Source organism: Vollenhovia emeryi, unplaced genomic scaffold (assembly GCF_000949405.1).
Source record: "Vollenhovia emeryi isolate VEMERY1.0 unplaced genomic scaffold, V.emery_V1.0 DF939231.1, whole genome shotgun sequence".
NCBI lineage: Eukaryota > Metazoa > Arthropoda > Insecta > Hymenoptera > Formicidae > Vollenhovia > Vollenhovia emeryi.
Window position 1 is genome coordinate 227502 of NW_011967135.1, and position 19846 is coordinate 247347.

Here is a 19846-nt window from a genome sequence, read left to right on the forward strand (position 1 = left end):
GGGCAGGAAGTAGAGAAAGTCGCTTATCGCACGTTATTACATTATGTAAATGCAATCCATAATTATCTCGATTAACTATTGCAATTAATAACAACTATTTATCGTTGGAGTTTCGCTCACGTAATTCACTTGGAGGATTAGATTGAATGACAATAAAGATTGTTAAGTTTCGTTTCGGACTAACAACCACTTCTTTACCGCAGATTATGCTTGGATTCCGATGCTCGCATTGGTTTGAGTAATTTATACGACAGAAAGACACGCGATATTTGTTAATAATATTTTGTGCGTTTCGCGGTATCTCACATCGCGTACGGGAGTGCCCGAAATTTGGCGCGTGAGTGTTGTGTAAGTGCAAGAAGGAAATCTGAGAGGAGGAGGAGGCTCAGGAGGCATCGGGCAACGGCGGAGCAATCGTGAGGTGAGTGTTTTACAATTTTATATTATTTGCTACTTGTGCAAAATAAAGCATCTGTTCTCTGTTTTTGTTTTATTTAGTCGAATGATTCGAATAAGTTTTACAGACGAAAGCACACGTATAACATTTTGTGAGTTTAAATTTCAAAGGAAGGCTTTTTTTAGAGTATTCTATATTTATTTTAATACACACCTATTTTTAAAAATATAAAATAAAAAATATATTTAATACAATAATTTCAATTTTACGTAATTATTGTGTAATAATCATATACATATTTGTATTTTTACAGGTATGTGATTAACAATGTAGACTAGAACTCTGCTGTAGCGAATCGTATCAGTGAGTGATAAATTACCTTTATTATTTTAAATTGACGTTGCGCATACAATATCTTCTTTGCGTGTATACAAATTCTGAAAAATATATAAGGCTCAATCGTAAATAGCGCGCTCGAAGCGCTTTGTCGTTTCTGTTTTACAACATGAACGGCTGTTGTTATTGATTAGCATTCTGTAGAAGCGCTGCCATTTACTTACTCTAGCCCATTTTTCGTAAATTTAAATGTATATTTTTTAATCGTATTGAAAGTCAGTACAAAAAACTGGCAACTGTTATAACTTATGCAGGTTGATCAAATCTGAAAAGAGGCAAAATAAAGACGGGAGAAATGATAAAATTAAAAACGATACCGCGCGTAGTAAAAGGATCGGTTAAATAAGTAAAGAATGTAAGCGGAGCACTTGAGATTCGTAAGTGCAGGCTGACGTTACTGTGGACCGTAGTTGTTACCAAGGGCAACATTTTACTCGGAAGCGTCAGCGAGCGAAAAAGGCGCATTACACCTTCGGAGTATACCTGCCCTTTCGCGATAAGAGTTCAGAATGTACGATGCGCGTCTATGTCGAATCACTTGATTACGAAGCGACATTCATAGACCGGACGCGTGAGAATGATTAAATTATCGCTGCGTGTAAAAAGGAAGAAAATAAAATCCAGAAACCATATCGAAGAAAAAAATTAAAAGAAATCTTTTCAACTTAATCTTTTACGCAGACATTTGCATGCGATCGTAATCCATACGACACGCGTGTCTAAAAGACACCTTTAGGACATAGAAGAAAGTCCTCTATTATGAGATAGACTTTTAATATAAAAATTTAATCACATGATCTAACAATGAATGTTCCACTAAACAGATTTCACGATGACACCAATAGACGATGCCAATTAATTTAGCAAAAACTCTGCTGTCTCAAATCAGGAGCTTATCTCATAATAGGGGACTTTCCGCTACGTGTTGTTTGTTAAATGCTTTACAACAGGGCTACAAGTGACAATTGACGAGAGAATTTCATCCGATAACGTTTAATTAAACGTGATTGATAAGTCATTGTTATTTCTTCTGATGTGCCTTTCATCAGAAAATTGCAATTATATGAATTCTTTTAGCGTATAATTAAATATGATTGAAATGAAAAATATTCCAACCGCGTCTTCCTCTGTCTGACTTTAATTTTCATTTAAAATGAATTTTTAACTGTACACCGAAAAGCCAGAGCTTCCGTTTCATTTATTAAACATTAATCTCTTGATCCGAACTAAATTAAATCCCACTCTTGATTTCTATTATTTTTGTGTGATTGTAAAAGCATTTGCCGCCCCGATTACTCATATCGTTGATTACGTTTTTTCGATTTGATATAACAAGGTGGGAATACACTGGTAGCGCCGCGTCACGCAAACTCTTGGAACTAACGCGTCCTATGCTTGCCGCTTGTTTCGCGAGATGGCGTTTCCTGGATCAGTCGACTGTACGGCGCACGGCGCACACACTCTTTTTCGAAACCGTGCGCGCTAAATTGTCCGAGATATTCCGTGTTTTTTTTGTATAGTCGTAGGTTAGTTCCGGTTTCCGATCGCGTCTCGCGTCTCGCGTTTTACGTTTCGTTAGCGCTTCGCGTTTATTTGGCGAACAGTGTCACGCTCAAAGTTGGTTACGTAGAGCGTTTCGGGCAATATCTCGGGAGAGGGTGTAAATTGTCAGCGGGCGTTGGAGCACTTGGAATATGCGTCGCACCGAGTTCGTTACGCCATGGATTCGTATGCGGGGGCAGGAAGCTAACATTCGAGAGGAGATGAAACGTTTAATTGTGGTAAGTTTACGACTTCTCCATCTCGTCGCTATCATTTTTGCCGATACTCTTACGAGCATTGCGCGCGATGCATTACGGCGTCACAATCGCGCGGGGAATAATCCTCCGTACTTATTGATAACGAAGGCTGTCTATCTTGATAAACTTTTTAAGTTAACTTGGAAATGATACATGTTTGTTGATTCGTCACTCCATTATGAGAGAAATATTATGCGTCGTCTACAATGCGTGGAGTAAGCCTGGCGCAAGGAGCAAGAGAGAACCATAACCTTTAGCTTTTGGTGTGAGGAAGCTAAAATACAGGTATCATTTGGAAAATATTTGTAACACTGGCCGATGGCGTTCCGATTCGCCGAGTAGGAGTAAGAAATAAATTGATTAATTTCCTTATTCCAGGCTTACTCCACGCATTGTAGACGACGCGTTAGAATCGTGTTGCAAACTCGGTTGCTTGCACTATTTAGCCAAAAAACTGTCCCGTACGGATGCCATTCGGATAATTTTACAGAGTATTTCAACAAGTATTGAGTGCGCAAGCAACCGAACTCGCTAGTACTTGAAACAGTGGTTTAAAGCTCTATAATATAGGACTTATAAATGAACGTGGATATATCGGCAAGTTGATAAATTAATAACAAGGCGGAGCCAACGAGCGAGCGATACTCGACGACGTATTTCGGTAATCGCAAGCGGGAGAAGAGAATTGCTGACGCGAGATCGGCCTACGATCGTTTGCACGACGTAACTCCCTTCGATCCGAGTATACCGCGATGTGATCGCACCAAGCCGAGTCTCATTTGGGCGGAGATACACGAGGAGGACAAACGTCACGTCGTGCCAATGACTGCTAATCACTGGTACGGTCGACCGAATAGAGTCCAAATCGATTATCCCGACATGAGATTTGCTCGATCGAGCAAAACCAGGGATTTCTATAGTCGCGGCGGTCTCGTTACGACGCCTGATAGAATGGAACGAGGAACTTGCTAAGTTGCCGACACACACCTTTGCTTCGAAACGGGATGTTGGATCTGTATACATTTTTATCTCGAGACAAAATACAGCTGCAACAAATATACAAAAATCAATTTCGAGTACGTGAAAAACTGTTTTGTTTTCTTCACGTCTTTTCTACTTGTCTTAGCTATCGTAGCGATTGAACGTCTATCGATCCTATTGATCCTATCCAAGCAAAATCTGCGGAGGCATTAATTTTCTGGGATTTTACGCGCGGCGCTTCAAGTTTCGATCACACCTGGTTAAAATTGGAAGTAAGTTTCGATACGATAAATGGACATTTGACACATAGGACAGAATACGCTGACGCAATTGCCAATTAATATTAGCATGCTGCGTTGTGTTTTCAAACATTGGCTAAACGTGTAACAATATTGACAATGTATAGGATTTGTCCGGGAGCACAACGGATAAAATGAAAGTACGGCGCCGCAAAAACCGCGCGCCTCCCTCGATTTACAGACTACGATGCATAGCGTTTTTGATTAATGAATTATTTTCGTTGCGGTTCGATAAATATTTTTTTACCTCGACGAGGAAATCCTGCAACCTTCGTATCATTCAAAGTGAAATTAAATTGGACCATTTTTTATCTATAAGAAAAAAACATACACGTTTCAGAAAATTACTTTTCGATTCATATATCTTTTCATAACGTCAATGATCTAATTGCCAGGCAATGTTTTATTACTACATTTTATTTTGTATTTAAAAGTTTAATATTACGCAATAAACGAGATATTCGGTTATTTTATTATACAGTATACTTTTAAAATATTTCATATATCAAAAAATTTTATATTTAAAGCAAAATAGTTTCAGTTTTTTATATGATGTTTTTATATTTTCCTAAAATTTCTCTCCCTCTCTCTCTCTCTCCCTTCCCTTCTATTATTGCATGCTGAGAGGAATACGGTGTTTACTATCAGGATTTATTCTTCAGATAAATCGGTGAAAAGGATTCTATGTACATAAAAATAAAATATAGATATTATCATAAAATTGCCTTCAAGACTTGATAGTACGCATCGATCGTCCGGGATATAAGTTTGATGTTTTTAAAATTAAGATTATATTCGCGGATATTTTTCTGAAGCACCGCCGTAGAGATTCTTCATTGTATGTATACATCTTTAGATTCACAAGCATCTTATGTTTACAACCGATACTTGGTAACTAAATACAAAAACGCTACGCGTTTTAACAGCGCGTGATGATTTGTACACCTTGAATTACTTGTCGCAGCCTTAATAACAATTTAAGATTTTAATATACAATATTTTTCTTGTCTTTGATTGAAACAATAGTATCTCGTATTTTTCAAAGCTATTTGTGGACATCTCCTGCATCTCTAGGCATTTCTGCTTTCTTTACTGTATCGCGGAAGTGAGGTTGATACCGGGATTGCTTTACTTCCGAATACTCGAAAGGAAATGCCACGGGGAGAGAGAGAGAGAGAGAGAGAGGAGGGGGGGGGGGCACGTATACAGACACGTATAAATTTCCGTTCTCGGCTCGCAACTCGGCATCGAGTTTCATGCGAAATGTCGCGAGATCTTTGAAACTCAAGACTCGGGAAGTGCGCCGACTTTAGCCGGCGACGTTTGTCAGAAAGAAATGTTTCTTTACCGCCGTTTATACACGTCGCGAGAATAATACCGGGGATTTAACATTGCACTCTTCTCTATGATATGCGTAGAATCGTCGTAGCTTTCGATGCTTAAACGCCAGATATTAAAGATACAACCCGCTCGCAGAGAGACATCGCTTCATCGCGGCGATAAGCCAGCTGTTTGAAGCGGTCGTTGCATATTTTAAAGGGAGTGTTTCTTGACGTGATTACATGTGTAAAAAAAAGACGATATGAAGGACGTGCAATGGAATAAATAACACACAGTATAGGGTATCATTAGATCGATGTAAGGTTCGCCGGGACTTTGTCTAGACGCAGGTATAATCGAAGGCGACATGAATCGTAAATTCGATTACGAACGCAGAGCTCGGCGTATTGCTTTTCTCGCGAAAGCGCATTTCATTACAGTGCGAAGAGATAGAATTTGGGTTGCTCGAAAAGAAGGTTCACCGTGCAAATGACGTTAGCCATTTAGTATCGAAGGTAGAGATGAAAGGGAATTCGCGCGACTTTGCACGAATTGCTAATCGCTACTGAAGACTGTGCAAATTTATGTGCATTAATGGGCGTCGACATTACTTGTACTACCTATAGGCAGTTAAATGATTAGAGATACGAGCAATGTGACACCTGTTCGCAAATCGTTGTTTATTTCCGACTCGTTAATTAAAAGTCTAATTAGTACCACGTCAATTAATGAGAATTCTACTTTTGCTGGGCTCTACGTGGCCGTTCGCTCAGAAAAAGGAAAATGTCGACGACGTTTTCCTGGCACTGTGTGACGTCCAGCAATTAGAGACTTCTCGTGACCTCTTTTTTGTCATTATTTATTTATACGATGTAATGTACAATTTTTCGAGCAAGAGAGACTTGAAGCGAATTTAATCTCTTAGCAACGTTGAAATCACGAAACTTTAAACGAGTTATAATACTTGGGAATTTTTTGGAAACGCATATTCGCGCTATTAAAACCTGTATTTTAAGCATTAAAAGAAATGGATTAGAGTTTAATGTGTGAGGAATAGAAAAGAATGAAATTTCTGATAAAATTTGGTACTCTTTGTCACAGTAAAATTGACGACGCTTAAATTTTGCGATAGGCGAAACAGTACGCTAGGTGAAAAACCTTGCAGAGTTACTAGGAGTAAATTGAAATGGTTTCACCATCATATACATTGATATTAGCGGGCTCGTCTCCTAGCTTCAGGACGCAGTTAATCGAATTACCTTTGGTGCCGTAAAGTAACGAAGCCGAAAGGGCTATATAGTGTGTGACCCCATTAATAGTTGCTTCCGAGAAGTTAGATACGTTCGCAGTAAGGAATAAATTTTGGCGGTTACGAGGCCTCGCACAAGTTTCTCCTTTCAATTGTTTTATAGCACCCGACGGACTTTAACGGGTTTCTTTGCCTATTACGCTTATATCGTCTCGTTCCTTCCTTCGTCCTTCGGGCGCACAACAGTCACGCGGCTCGATTCCATCGCCGCGTGTAATTTTGTTAAACGGTCTATATACACTTAAACGTATATATTTTAGCGGGTCACGTAACACACATAATTACCGTTAACGGATCTATTTTCCCAAAGCTGTTTAGCTGGCGTCGTTGACGTTAATTAGTGGCCGTGCAAGTTTGGTGCGGATTAATTGTTAACAATAATACGCTCGCGTACACGTAATAATCTAAAGTTGCGTTTTCGATGTTTCGACGATAGCCAACTATAATCTAATATTTGTTACTCGATGAGTCGATTACAACCGCGATATACAATCTCCATGGTTCTAAATTGGCGTGTTTCCGCAAAATCCACAAACTGGTAATTATCGTAACAAGTGCTCGTCATGGCGGGATATATATCCCAAGATAAATACTAGAAGCCGCAAGTATTCGGGCGTCAGCCCGCAACATTTTTCTCGAGTCGACCACACTCGGTGCGGTGGCGTCAGTAAATTTCCGGTACGCCGACACGCTATCGCGATACACTTTTTTTTTTCCCCCTCGGAACGGCGCATATCGTGAGATTCGTTTCCTCGTCACATCGCTAAAGTATATCGCGGACAGATTTACAGCGTGACATAAATTATATCAATCCGTTTGAGATATTTATCGCTGCGTCAGTGCCGAGCTGTCTATTTGCAATCTCTAAACCGTTGTACGAAGACAGTATGTTAAATATTTGCGTCTCTCCCCCCCCCCCGCCAAGCTTTTATTTCCACTTACGAGATGATACGAGAGTCGCGGTATAAATTGGGCGTACGGTCGTCGCGATGTTGCCCGACAGACTAGACAAGCGGATGCGATATGGCGGCGATGAATGTCGACAAGACGTGCTCCGTGTTATCGATTTCTCGGCAGGATCGTCGGGAAACGTCTCTTTTGAACGATTGTGACATTAATAAAATACTGGAGCGCAAATTTGGTAGCGGTAACCCTCGACTTGTCGACTGGAAGTTGGAGCCTCTCGACGGAGCGAGAGGTTTCCTCGGCCAATATTATCATCTTCACATCATGGTGCGGATCGACGACAAGATGCAAAGTTTGCGGTTCTTCGCCAAAGCTCCGCCGCCGGATCACAGCCCGCAGTTCGAATTTCTCCAACGGTTCGACACGTTCAACAAAGAGATCTCCGTTTATACGGATTTGGTGCGGCAGATGGGTGCGGGTGAATCCCCAAAGTGGATGGTGGAGTGTTACCTTTGCAAACGAAACGCCATCATCGTTCTGGAGGATGCATCGATAGATGGTTATGCCACGTTGAACAAATACGTGCCGTTCGACCACGAGCACTGCGTCTGGCTAGTGAGAACTCTTTCGAGGCTCCACTCGAGGTCTCTGCTACTGGACGAGAGACTTGGCCGGACCATCTTCGATCTTTACGGACACCTGCTGAACGAAGTACTCTTCGTCGAGGGGGACGACAGATCGGAAAGGGCCCTCGCCTCCAGTATTACAGGCCTCTGCGTTATGGTCGATCTTATCGAACAACTTGACGACAAAGAGAAGATCGTTGTCAAACGCCGAATCACCGAATGGTCTCGAAAAATGTCGCGTTTACTGGCTCCGTCGAGCGAACATAGAAACGTTATCTGTCATCGTGACATGTGGGCAAACAATATTATGTTCCGGTATGATCTAGCCGGCAACGCGAACGGCTGTTACTTAATAGATTTTCAGTTTCTTCGTTATTGTCCCCCGGCTATCGACTTTGCGTGCTGTCTGTATCTAACCACCGATCGAAATACCAGAGATCGTCATTTCGACTTCTTCGCCAGAACTTATCACGATTCGTTCGCGCGGGGCCTGGCGGAGGAGGGTTTCAACGTGGAGAATTATCTATCCTGGACGGCATTTCGGAAGAGCTACACAGAGGCGCGAAACATTGCGCTTGTTTATGCCGCGCTCAATCTGCCAATAATGCTACTATCACAGGAGGCATCCTCGGAATATTTCTACGACTCGACCGAAAAACTTGAGCAAGTTTTGTACGGGGACGACCGAGGGGAACTCATGCTGCATCAATGCGAGAAGGAGCCGGCGTACAAGTTGCGTATCGTTGAGATTCTATGTGAAATCAAGGACCGTCTGCCCGAGCATCCGCCGAATCTGTAATTTTCGTAGACCGTGAGATACGGCGTATTCAGAAACGTGTGTCGCTCGTACCCGTTTTACGATTTGTGACAAAAGATTGAACTAGTGCCAAGTACGAACCTTATCGTCGATACCTTATTTACAATTTTTCATTGCTCGTAAGTTTCGAGAAACGTTAGGTTATTCAGAAGAAATGGGTTCGCTAGAGTGAAAAAGAATTTTCCGATACAATGAAACATGTAAATTTATTAACAAACTGCAAACTGTAATTATTTTCTTCATCTTTTATACGATCTTTTAGTGGACTAATTACTTGAAGAAATTACTTATTATTGGTTTTCATGTCATGCACAATTTAGCACATATATGACTTTTCAGTGACGATTATGAAAAATATCTCGAGAGAAATAATGTACAGCTTTGGTGAAAAATATTTGCCACCTATGTATGTGAAACTTGGATAACTTTTAAGTATTTTACATTTAGGTTAAATAAACAATACCAGTTGACATTCAGCTTTTCCATAACGATTTATGGTGTATCACACAGTACTATGAGGACATTTCACTAATTTTGCGATTTGTGTTTTATTTTTCCTTCCTCAAAAAGTATTTGTATCTTCAAACCTTTAGCTAAATCCAATTCGCACGTTTTTGGCATTTTTGTAGCAAAATAATATTATTCTTTAGACTAAGTCACTATAAGTTGGAGATTATTACATAGTTGGAAAATTTGTGTTAAATTTAACAGATATCACATGTCCCAAACGGTCCACACAAATTCTTGTGTTAATTTAACATAATATGGATATAAATTAAATAATCACACTAATACTCCGTTAATATTTTAACACAAAATAAATACAAATCTGAAAATAATTTGAAATAAATTTTGTGTAAAATTTAACATATTTTTTTATGACAAAATGAATTTAAAAATGTAATTTTTACATTTTACAGATGTAATAAGTCAAATCACGGTTCGAAATCACTCTCACTTATATTATATAGAATAAAATCAACATTTTATTCTGTAAATTTTAACAGATAAATTTTGTTACTAATAAAATGGAACATATGTATTGTGTGAGATTAAAAAATAAGTACACATTGTATTGTTTTAACATTTCTTTTCAGTTATTTTAATAATTTTACATTTGAGGTCTCAATTAACACAAGAGCAATATATTAAATTAACACATGAATGCGTTACACATTTAACACAAAAATTTTAACCGGCATTTTTTTAAACAAGAAAACGAAATTTTCCAACTGTGTAAGCAATGTGCAGGCTTGGAGCGTCCGCAGTAAAATTAAACTAAATACTTGGAAGCAAAATTTAAGTTTACTTGTAAACGTTTCGCGACTTGTCCTTGCGTGTTGATGATGCGATACTTTATTCAAGTTATTCAGTTTAGTGTGCAGGTACGTAACAATTAACAAAATGGTTGGAGTCAAAAGAAGTTACATTTCTAAGAATTGAAAGGGTGGCAAATACTTTTGACCAAGGCTGTATGTCAAAAATATAAAAGATGTTAGGTCTCGACCTAGTTTGACATTAAAACATATATTGGGCGGGCAAAGAAATATTGGAATCTCTGCTTTTCAGTTATAATTGATGATGGAGAAATGTTTCTGATGCAAATGGACGTATAAGAGCTTTCCCATGGGAATTTTATTTTACTCATTTTTCAAACGCCATCATTACGTCTCGTTCCTCTTTCTTGAGAGTTTCTCTTCAACTGCATATTCATTAGTGCATTAGTAAAATAAGTAGAGAGTATAGCATATCTTTATTTAAATGTAATTTTGTAATTTGTTTCTTTGTAATCGACTATTGCACATTCAGTTTATCGAAGAGAATTATTTCCCTTCGGTCATCTTATACGTGTTATCTTTCCTCGATTGTATTATTATTTATTCAACACACGGTTATTCGCAAAACTAATTTTATGTTTAAAACCGCTGTGTGACGTAGCACTTTGCAAACTTGAACGAAATCATCATTCCGTATTACGTCAAACTAACTTTGTCGTGAAGAGAAAAAGGGATTACGCTGCGTGATAAACTTTAGAGCAGACGGCTAAAAAAGAAAGCTTGCCGAGGAAAGGAAAATCTAGGCATTTAAAATGAATTTATGTTATTGGTATTTTATACGTTTACATAAAAGACATATATTTATATTTATTTTAGAGAGAGAGAGAGAGAGAATTATAATTGCTTGCTAATTTATGCATATCGTATGTTAAAGAGAGTGTCTCATAATTATCTAGAGAAATCTCTAGATAATCTCTAGAAGAAAAATATGATTGTATATTTTATACATTATAAAACAAGAATGATACGAAACCTTATTACAGATTATTTTCTAAAAATGTTAATGAAAGACCGTACCAAGTTGTGTGCAGCTTGTAATGACTGATTCGAACGATGGATAATTCTTTTTGAACGGCAGAGTTGTTGTTCGCGCGTCCAATGATACTCTTGACGATAAAATGATGAAAAAAAAGAAGCAGACTTAATGACCCGTGACGCTACGTCAAATTAAAGCGGAAGTTCCTTTTATTGTCGGCTATTTAAAGCGCGCGTTGCCGCCATTGCGATGTACTAATGATATACTTGCTTACGGCGTAAACTGTTCCGACCGTCTACAAGATAGATATTTAGAGATTGCAAATAGTTATTGCGCCGGCTATAGCTTAATTGACTATATAGTCGTGATAACTTGCTGAATGCGGATTAAACCTGATCTATCTCGTTGATTTTCACTCGACGGCCCACGAAGCCGCCGTCTATCTAGAATAGTGTTATGATTTCATTATACGTAGCAATGTGCATCTCTCTTTAACGCCGTGACAAAGAGCTCGATAATCTTTTATAATAGAACTCGCGCGGGAGTGTATCGACTACCGAGTGTATCGCATCGTTATGAATTTCGCGGCGAGTCGATCGTTTATAATATCCATCTAAATTGGTAATTTCCTCGCCGCGATACTTTTATCGATCTAGACGAATCTCCGGTTGGGAAAGTATAAGTGAGAGACTTGTCCAGCGCTCGAAAGACAAACCGAGTAAAGACTTTCGATCGACAATGGAATAATTGGTCGAGTCCGTTGGAATAAACGATGGTAGGGAGTGTGAGCAACTTTCGACCGCGTCCATGATACGTACATTCATCTCTCGGAATACCAGGGTCGCGGACGCGCTGTTTATGCGAAATCCTGTGGCTCGTGGTGGCGAGAACGGAGAGCGCAGGCGTCCGGACTCCGGAGTCCTGTGGCGGCAAGCGAAGTCCGATTTTCTCTAGTGTCGCGTCAACTGCCGCTGGAGAGTCGTGTGCATCGCACCCTGTCGGCTGTGCTCAACAACCCCTTCTTTGCGTGGCGCGTAACCACGTTCGCTGCGTTGAAAGTTGCGGAATTAACAAGTACTTGCTCGGTGCGCCGAATTTACATCTTGCGTGGGACACGCGAGCCTTAAATGCTGTCGTCTCTTGTTGACATCGTGCACTTACAATTAGTGTAACGAAGCTGCTCTCGCGCGCCTGCTTCGCTTCGTAATTAATTGGAGATCGGGAAGAATAGTCTCCCTAGACGATGACTGTCTCCTCGTGATCGGAATCCCGGGATCAGACTCGAATTTTCAAGTTACACGTGAATGAGAGAGCCCCCGTGCACGATCGGAAGGGCGAGTATCGTGCGTGCGTTTTTCGGGAACGCGATCGTTCAATATGACTGGCGGGCGGCGCGATCTCGCGTGGTGGCGATTTCGTTGATCCCATTTCCGCTCGTTTGCCGCTCGGAAACGTGACGTATTTGCGAAGAAGTGCATCGATCATGAATTGGTGCGACGTACGAGCTTACGCGGATTCGGTCGACAAGTCGTCCGCACGTCGAGGAATGTTCGCATCGGAATCGGCCGCCAAAGCATGAGGGACGACGCATTGACGTAATGGTGAGCTCTCATTTCTATCGCCTTGTCCGCAATTCGTTATCAAACCTTCGTAAATATCCGTAAAGACGGATGTATCGGAACAAATATTTCTCGTTTAAGAAGCGATCGGCGGAGCTTAATTGTTTGTCTGTTGTTGGTGCGCAAAGTGTAAATGTACGTTATAAAATTGTAGATGGATGAATCTCCCCTATAGGACGTAAAACGCGCGGTACAATTTACATAATATCAATTGCTACCGACAGTCATCTTCGCGTTGAAAGAGTTGACCTTTTATCGGAGAGCGCGGAAGGATAGAAAATGGCGTGAGAGAGTTTCGGAGCCATCAGCCATTAATGGCACGTGTCGAGGCATGCAATCTACATACCTAAGTATGTACATAGGCGACGCTGAGCACAATGGTGATCTGCGATTTCAGATTCTATGTTATTCTGTTCCGACTTGACGCGTGCATTATCAGATAGTAACCGTGTGCGATTGATCCGCACAGGAAACTATAATTGTTCGATCGATCGCACATTTATATATTACTCGAGAGAGCAACTATTTTACGTTTATAATAATATCGATGTACACGTGACAATTTCATTGGGAAACTAGAATTTTTTATTATTCGATATTTAAAAAATTGACATTCTTTAATATCTCATACACCGTATTTATACTTTCTATTTAAACAGCGCAATTTATTTTAAAATACGTTTAACGTTTTCGCAAAGATCCTTTTTCGTTGTAGTATAATGTTATAATTTCATCTATTAAATATTAAAATATTTAAATATGTCTTCTGCATGCAGAACGTTGTGTCAGATATGTCGTATAAATTGCATACTTTTTTCAAGTATTTGTAACGAATGCCTTGAAACATTTGGGCTCTAGTTTTTGGCGTCAGATCTTCAACGGCAGTTATTTTGGTTTCGTTATTCCTTGACGATAAAATAAAATGCTTTCGATACTTTACTACGATACGTATACGTAGCATTGAATTGGCAAGTTTTAAGCTTTCAAAGCGAGAGATTCGGCCGTCAAGCAAACAGAGAATATCTCTTGCCAGCAATGATTTATTCGACGTTCACAGAATGACAGCGGGTGACATTCGTGTGCGCCCGACACGCGTACGACGTATGCGTTCAAACACGTGACGGGGATCACCATGAGCCCTGACACTCGTTGCACGACTGACTTTACAAACGCGATGTACATACATACGCGGCACAAAGTTCACAATCTGCCGAAATATATCTTTCGCCTAAAATGTCTTGTTCTATTTTTGGCATCGACCAATTTTTCAGACACCGTTTCAATTTCTTTTAAATAATACACGTGAAATATGTATAGACATAATTTTTACTGAGACAAAGAGGTGTCTGTAACGTGCATTTTCATTTACGACTGAACATAATTAAACGTGTAGAAATTGCTTAATAATCCTAACCGCTTGTCAGGCAAAGCTGTGTCAATTTACCCCGATGTCTCATATCCACGAGCAGGTTACGTGACGCATTAGACTTCATACACATATAGAACATATGCATGCCTGGTTCGAGATAAACCGCTGCGAGCTAATGGCATTAAAATGTCTCGCGACTAATTCCCTTTTGGATGTATATAGCATAACTGTATTTCAATTCGGATATATACATAAATATATAATATATATATATGTACACATTATATATGCTCGACCTTACGAAGTGAGAGAAGCGAAACGTGACAAGTAAAATAATTGCAACATTTGAAATGGCAATGTCACTTTTACAAACTGCGAGATTTTATTTACACTTTCATGCGCGTAGTCTCGTAGTCTCATACGGAGATTGCATTATCAGTCACGCTGACGCGTGTAAACCGATTTCGTTGGCATGCACGTTCCGAAAGTTGCAAGTGCATTTACGACCGTTGTACGCGCTACAAATATCAGAGCTCGGGATGTTTTTCAAGATATGAGGCAAGACCAAGTCGTACACCTTTCCAATTGGCTAATTGTACAAAATTGGCTCCTTTTAAGCCTTTTTGTAAAATTGACTCTCGCGTTTCCTCCAAGGTTTTGAATTACAGCCGCCGAGTCTTATTTTATGCCATCTACGTGACACAATATCTAGAGAGCTAAATTTATGTGTAAGGTGAATCGTTCGTAGTTGCTTTGGGATCACTATCTGGACGATTGATCCCTTGAGAGAGATTCGAGATGACATGTATATCTCTTGCGATGCGACGTCATGCAATTAGACGTACACAGTTACATACGTGGTCATATCGGTAAACTCTCGAAACCAACGTTGGATAGTTCATACGTTAGCGCAATTCAGCTTGAAGCCGTAAATTAACTGGAGCGGCAACTCGCTATGACAAAACCTCCGTGAAATATTTCCTGTCATACCAATTGGCAATTTGAGTGGAGCTTTTTTTTCGCCGAGATATATTTTATGAGTCATATTTTTAATTTGTTTTCGCGCAGTTCCAGTGACGTGTCTCTTCTTCGACTCGTGTAACGTGGAGAGATTATCAGATTCACGATCTAACGCAAATTAGCATCTTGATGAAGTTACGAATGCAAATTATTTTCCTCGACGAGTTAGAGCTTTGAAGTTATGCGATTTGCCGCTTAGAACTAGTACGGATACGGTGCGATGTACATAATGATAAAGTTTTCTCTTTCCATTCGTGCTCGAGTCTTTAATATTCTTAGCAACGCGGCGCTGCGGCGCGAGAACCGCTCTGTTGATATCTTTCGCAATATTTCATCGTTAGGATTCTTCTTCGGCGAAAACGGCGACTTTGGAATCAGAGCCGTAGAGGTGCGAGCTCGCGATAATAATAAATGATCTAAAACGCGTTAGCGGATTGAGTGCGGCAAAGAAATCAAGTCCATTAAGCAAAAGAGAATTCAAATCTTCTCTTTGATCTGCTCTAATCTCCCGCGAGCACCGCTGCAACGCTCAACCAAGATTTCGTGATTTTCAACAGTAACTTATTGTTAGACGTGATAACGTCCGCTCAGCGCTCGTGTAGATACCAAAAGGACTATCTGCCAACTATGAAAATGAATAGCTTACGAGAGTAATTGTCGTTTATAAACGTATTACCGATACACCCTGAAATAGGCACATGCACGTCTACCATCCGGTACATGTAATATTTACCGCAGTACGACGGTACTGGAATATAGGCGGCGGTGTAAAGGATCGATATCTAGCAGTCTTTTCTTATACGGTTTAGATCTTACATATTCGAAATATGTGGTGTGAACGAAGCACGTGCGTATTTGTGATGGATAAGGTTCCGAGAGAATAGCAATTGAGTAAAAGTAATAAAATTATCATCCGTCGTACAGTCGCACCAATTTATTTATTTATATATTTTACGGCGCCATTTTTACGTTCCGTATGCAACGCGATAAATTAAAACTGTGAGAGGAGGGATACATTGACGGTACGACCAACAGGCACGCACGCACCAACCGTGCAATTTGTTATACCTAGGAATTATCGTGGAAAAAGAGTCGAGATAAAGACGCGTGTGTTGTTTCGATTGTGCGTTCCGGCCGGAGTTTCCGCGATAAAGTTAATAAATGGTGCACGTCCGTGGTTCTTAACTCCACTTATCACATCGTTCTGGTTTAATGGGTAAGCTCATTTGTTATCCATCATTGCAGCTACTTGCACCGAACATGTTGCGATTTTTAACACGATAACAAAGGATCGACATCTCTCTCCCATATGCGCGTGCATCGCATAAAATTGATCCGCACTGAAAATTTACGAGGTCATGTTTATTTAATAATACTCTGTGATATTGGCACGGCGTTGGTTCATTGATACTGTATAACTATAAATAATTGACGGAAGTAAAATGTTGCTCATATATCCGATAAAATGTATATTATCATGCTCGTACCTATCTGTCTGGGATTGCACGCGTATTGTTCCGAAGATGAAACTAATACGTAGATAGAAGAGTGGGAGAGGTTTGACGTAACATGTGCGAATGCAGAACAACAACGTGTCATTCGTGAAAAGGGATGCCTTCGATATTTTGATACTACCAATAAACTCTTCGTGTCGGATATTTTTATCCTATCCGTAGGATATTTATTCTATCTTTTGATACCCTGTCTGTATCCTATTTTTTGTATATATTGAAAAAATTCACTTCCATTAAATGTTTTAAATAGTAACGTTAACGTCTCTTCTACAATTAATATTTCTGTAATTCAGGAAGCGGGCGTGGTATTTTTTTTTTACATATATGTATATGTTTAATAAAAAGCGGGTAAAAACGGGCATTCGTTGGTAAAGACAGTAACTTGAATAAAGATCTTTCCGTCTTCAAAAGCAACATCTATCCGAATAAATCGCGGATATAATATATTTTAGTAACATAATATGATACATTAATTTCAAAGGAAGGTATTTAATTATGCTTACAGAATGTGATCTTTTATGTGTCATTAATGTATTATTTTTATTTGAGAGTTGAAGTATTACATTAATGCAAAATAAGAGTATATCGCGAAATTGTAGTCAGTATTTCAGTACACTGAAAGCTCATGCTTTTAGAATTTCACGATTGCGTGCAGCGTATCTAGAAAGCAGGACGTAATTCGAGAAAAAACACGTTTATGTTTGAACTAAATATGGATCGCGACATGGCATGTAGGACAGTAGGGCGTGACTTACACGCATCTGCTTCTAGGAAATTCCATTTTAATGCTAAATTATTTTCACTCTTCGCGATGTATAAATATAATTTTTATACTTATCGTATATAACTAATCTCACACGTGTTACAATACGTTGGTGGATGTCGCTGAAATGATTATATGAGGTGCTACTCTACTAAAAATTTTCTTCCATAGAGTAATCGTTAAAAAAAATGTTTTTATGAAGGAAAAATAGCGCACAATGTATATGCATGATTTGAGGAGTAAGCTATGTTCTCACGTTTCTCGTTACATTTTTTTGGCAAATACCCATTAAATTCGATACTCTTAACGCCATGTGTCCGCACTGTTACAATCTCCAACTGATAGTTTGAAGTTTTATGTATCGATCGACTAAAAATTGTACGAATTGTACAAATCATTGATGGGACTAAAACCGCGCTCTCGTGTTAATAATTTTACGGCTTTGCACTCGTTTTTACATCTCATATATGAATTATTTGTTGCTAAATACGCGAATATATAACTTGTCTTTTGTCGATCGAAAGCTTATTTTACAACAATATGAAATGGTTAGTAAGGTTTCAAAGAAATATCGTGCTAGGATTACGTTAATTGCATAAGCTAGCTTTTCGTAATTCAAAGAGAGATTACAACAATACAAAGGCGTATACAAAGGCGATTACAAACGGATCTTTTGAGATTACATATTTTATGGGTGCAACACGTATACGCGAAATGATATAATACAGGTACGTTGATTAGTCATTAGGGTTTTGCACACGATCTTCTTGAATGTGATACATCTCTGCAGTGTCATGATTTCCTCCTCCGATTATTCCATTTGAATCACAGATATGAGCGTTCCACTCAATAGCTCGTGAGAGCGGGATAGATTACACGGTAGAAGCTACAAGTACCAGATTCTATATACCGCCTCAAGACGCGTATATGCATATGGAACGCTATGGAGCGGTGTGAAATCTCCTTACGTTAAGCTACACTTGCTGCCAAAACTAACATGTCCAAACACGTACATGAAGTTATCGCACCATATATGTAGCTACATTTTAAGCCACCGCGTGTGATAGGAGTTTGCGCATATTATTAAGTTTATTTGTTAGTACAAAGGATAGCTATCTCGTACAGCCGTACGATATTTTATTCCAATATACTTTGGATATTAATTACAGTTGAAACGTCTTGCGTACGAAAATGTTTCCAATTGTAAGCGATTAAAGTTGGTCAATGCCGTCGTATAATATATTTATACGCGCTTATCAATAAAAATCATCGATGCACATAAATTCATCTTTAGAAATTTAAGTATTACATGGTGGATTGTAAAGTAATACATTTGCATATAATATTAGTTATACATTACACATATACATTTCGAGATAAAATATCTCTTTGCGTCAACATCATTGCTAAATTATATAAACTATATTTATCTAGCAGTTTAGATATTGTAATATTTTGTTTGATAATTTGACTTGATTCGATGATATTGTTTTCAAGTATGCTCTTGATCATTTGTACGTTTCGCGAAAACACATGCACGTGCAACAAGATTTGTACGATATATAGAGAGATGGAATTTTCTCGCACTATGTCACTGGTGTCAGAACCAAACACGTATGAAGGACACCTATGAAACCATCGTAGAATAATGGCAACCTCTTGTCTCGAGGATGCAGTTTATAGCTTTACCGTTAAAGGCGCGGTTAAAGATACGTTTGCTGAACAAATCAAGATTTGTACGACAAATGTTATTAACTTTTATGTGTACAATATTTATTAGAATTATATGTTAAAATGACGATTGTCAAAGTTGCAATTTTAAAGCCTTTTTGCGTGTTTGGAACTTGTTACGATGTGATGAATAGCGTAATGTCTTTTTTTACGAAAACTAGTACGCACTATTGCGTGATCTTTGAGTTTTTCCTTGTGAAATACTTTGATAGTTATGCCGAAGTTATGTTGAACTATGCGACTATACGAGGCGATGCTGCGCATCTTCGAATCTCGTTATCCGTATTTCCACTCTGCAGCGGCGTTAGTTCCATTCCAAATAACTTGGAGTACGCTTGAGTGATCAGGCCGATAATGCTTTGGAGATGTCGCGTTAGTTTGTAGCTCGTGGAGAATTAACGCCACTCGAGGACTTTTCTTGACGTGACTCGTGCATCCGATTGTTCCGTACAATTAGCCAGGTATTAGGAAGGTATTATAAAGATATACGTAAGAAGATGCTCGTCATATTTCGGCGAAAGTTAGAATGATGACGGACGATTTAATATCGCTCGCTAGCACTCGGCGAACGACAGGCAGGCCGAGATCAGAAAAGATGTCGGTCGTAAATGGATGTCTTGTGTTGTGGAATAACGAGCGAAAGAATGTGAGAAAAGAGGAAGTGAGG

At 39.2% G+C, this 19846-nt stretch overlaps 2 protein-coding genes across 2 annotated transcripts in view; both read left to right on the forward strand.

Annotated features, from left to right (window-relative positions):
• The first annotated feature begins 2487 nt into the window (after nucleotides 1-2487).
• LOC105560432 overlaps nucleotides 2488-19846 on the forward strand; it is a 53741-nt gene continuing 36382 nt past the window's right edge. Inside the window, exon 1 of the mRNA XM_012009557.1 lies at nucleotides 2488-2574. Coding sequence (XP_011864947.1) covers nucleotides 2488-2574 — 87 coding nt within the window. The remainder of the gene's footprint in view (nucleotides 2575-19846) is intronic.
• On the forward strand, nucleotides 7463-9382 carry LOC105560409. Its single transcript, XM_012009522.1, has one exon. It carries the CDS (start codon nucleotides 7525-7527, stop codon nucleotides 8830-8832), a length of 1308 nt encoding a protein of 435 aa, XP_011864912.1. The 5' UTR covers nucleotides 7463-7524; the 3' UTR covers nucleotides 8833-9382.

Excerpts from the sequence above, each read along its gene's own strand:
- LOC105560409 (XM_012009522.1), top strand. The coding sequence starts at position 7,525 with ATGGCGGCGATGAATGTCGACAAGACGTGCTCCGTGTTATCGATTTCT.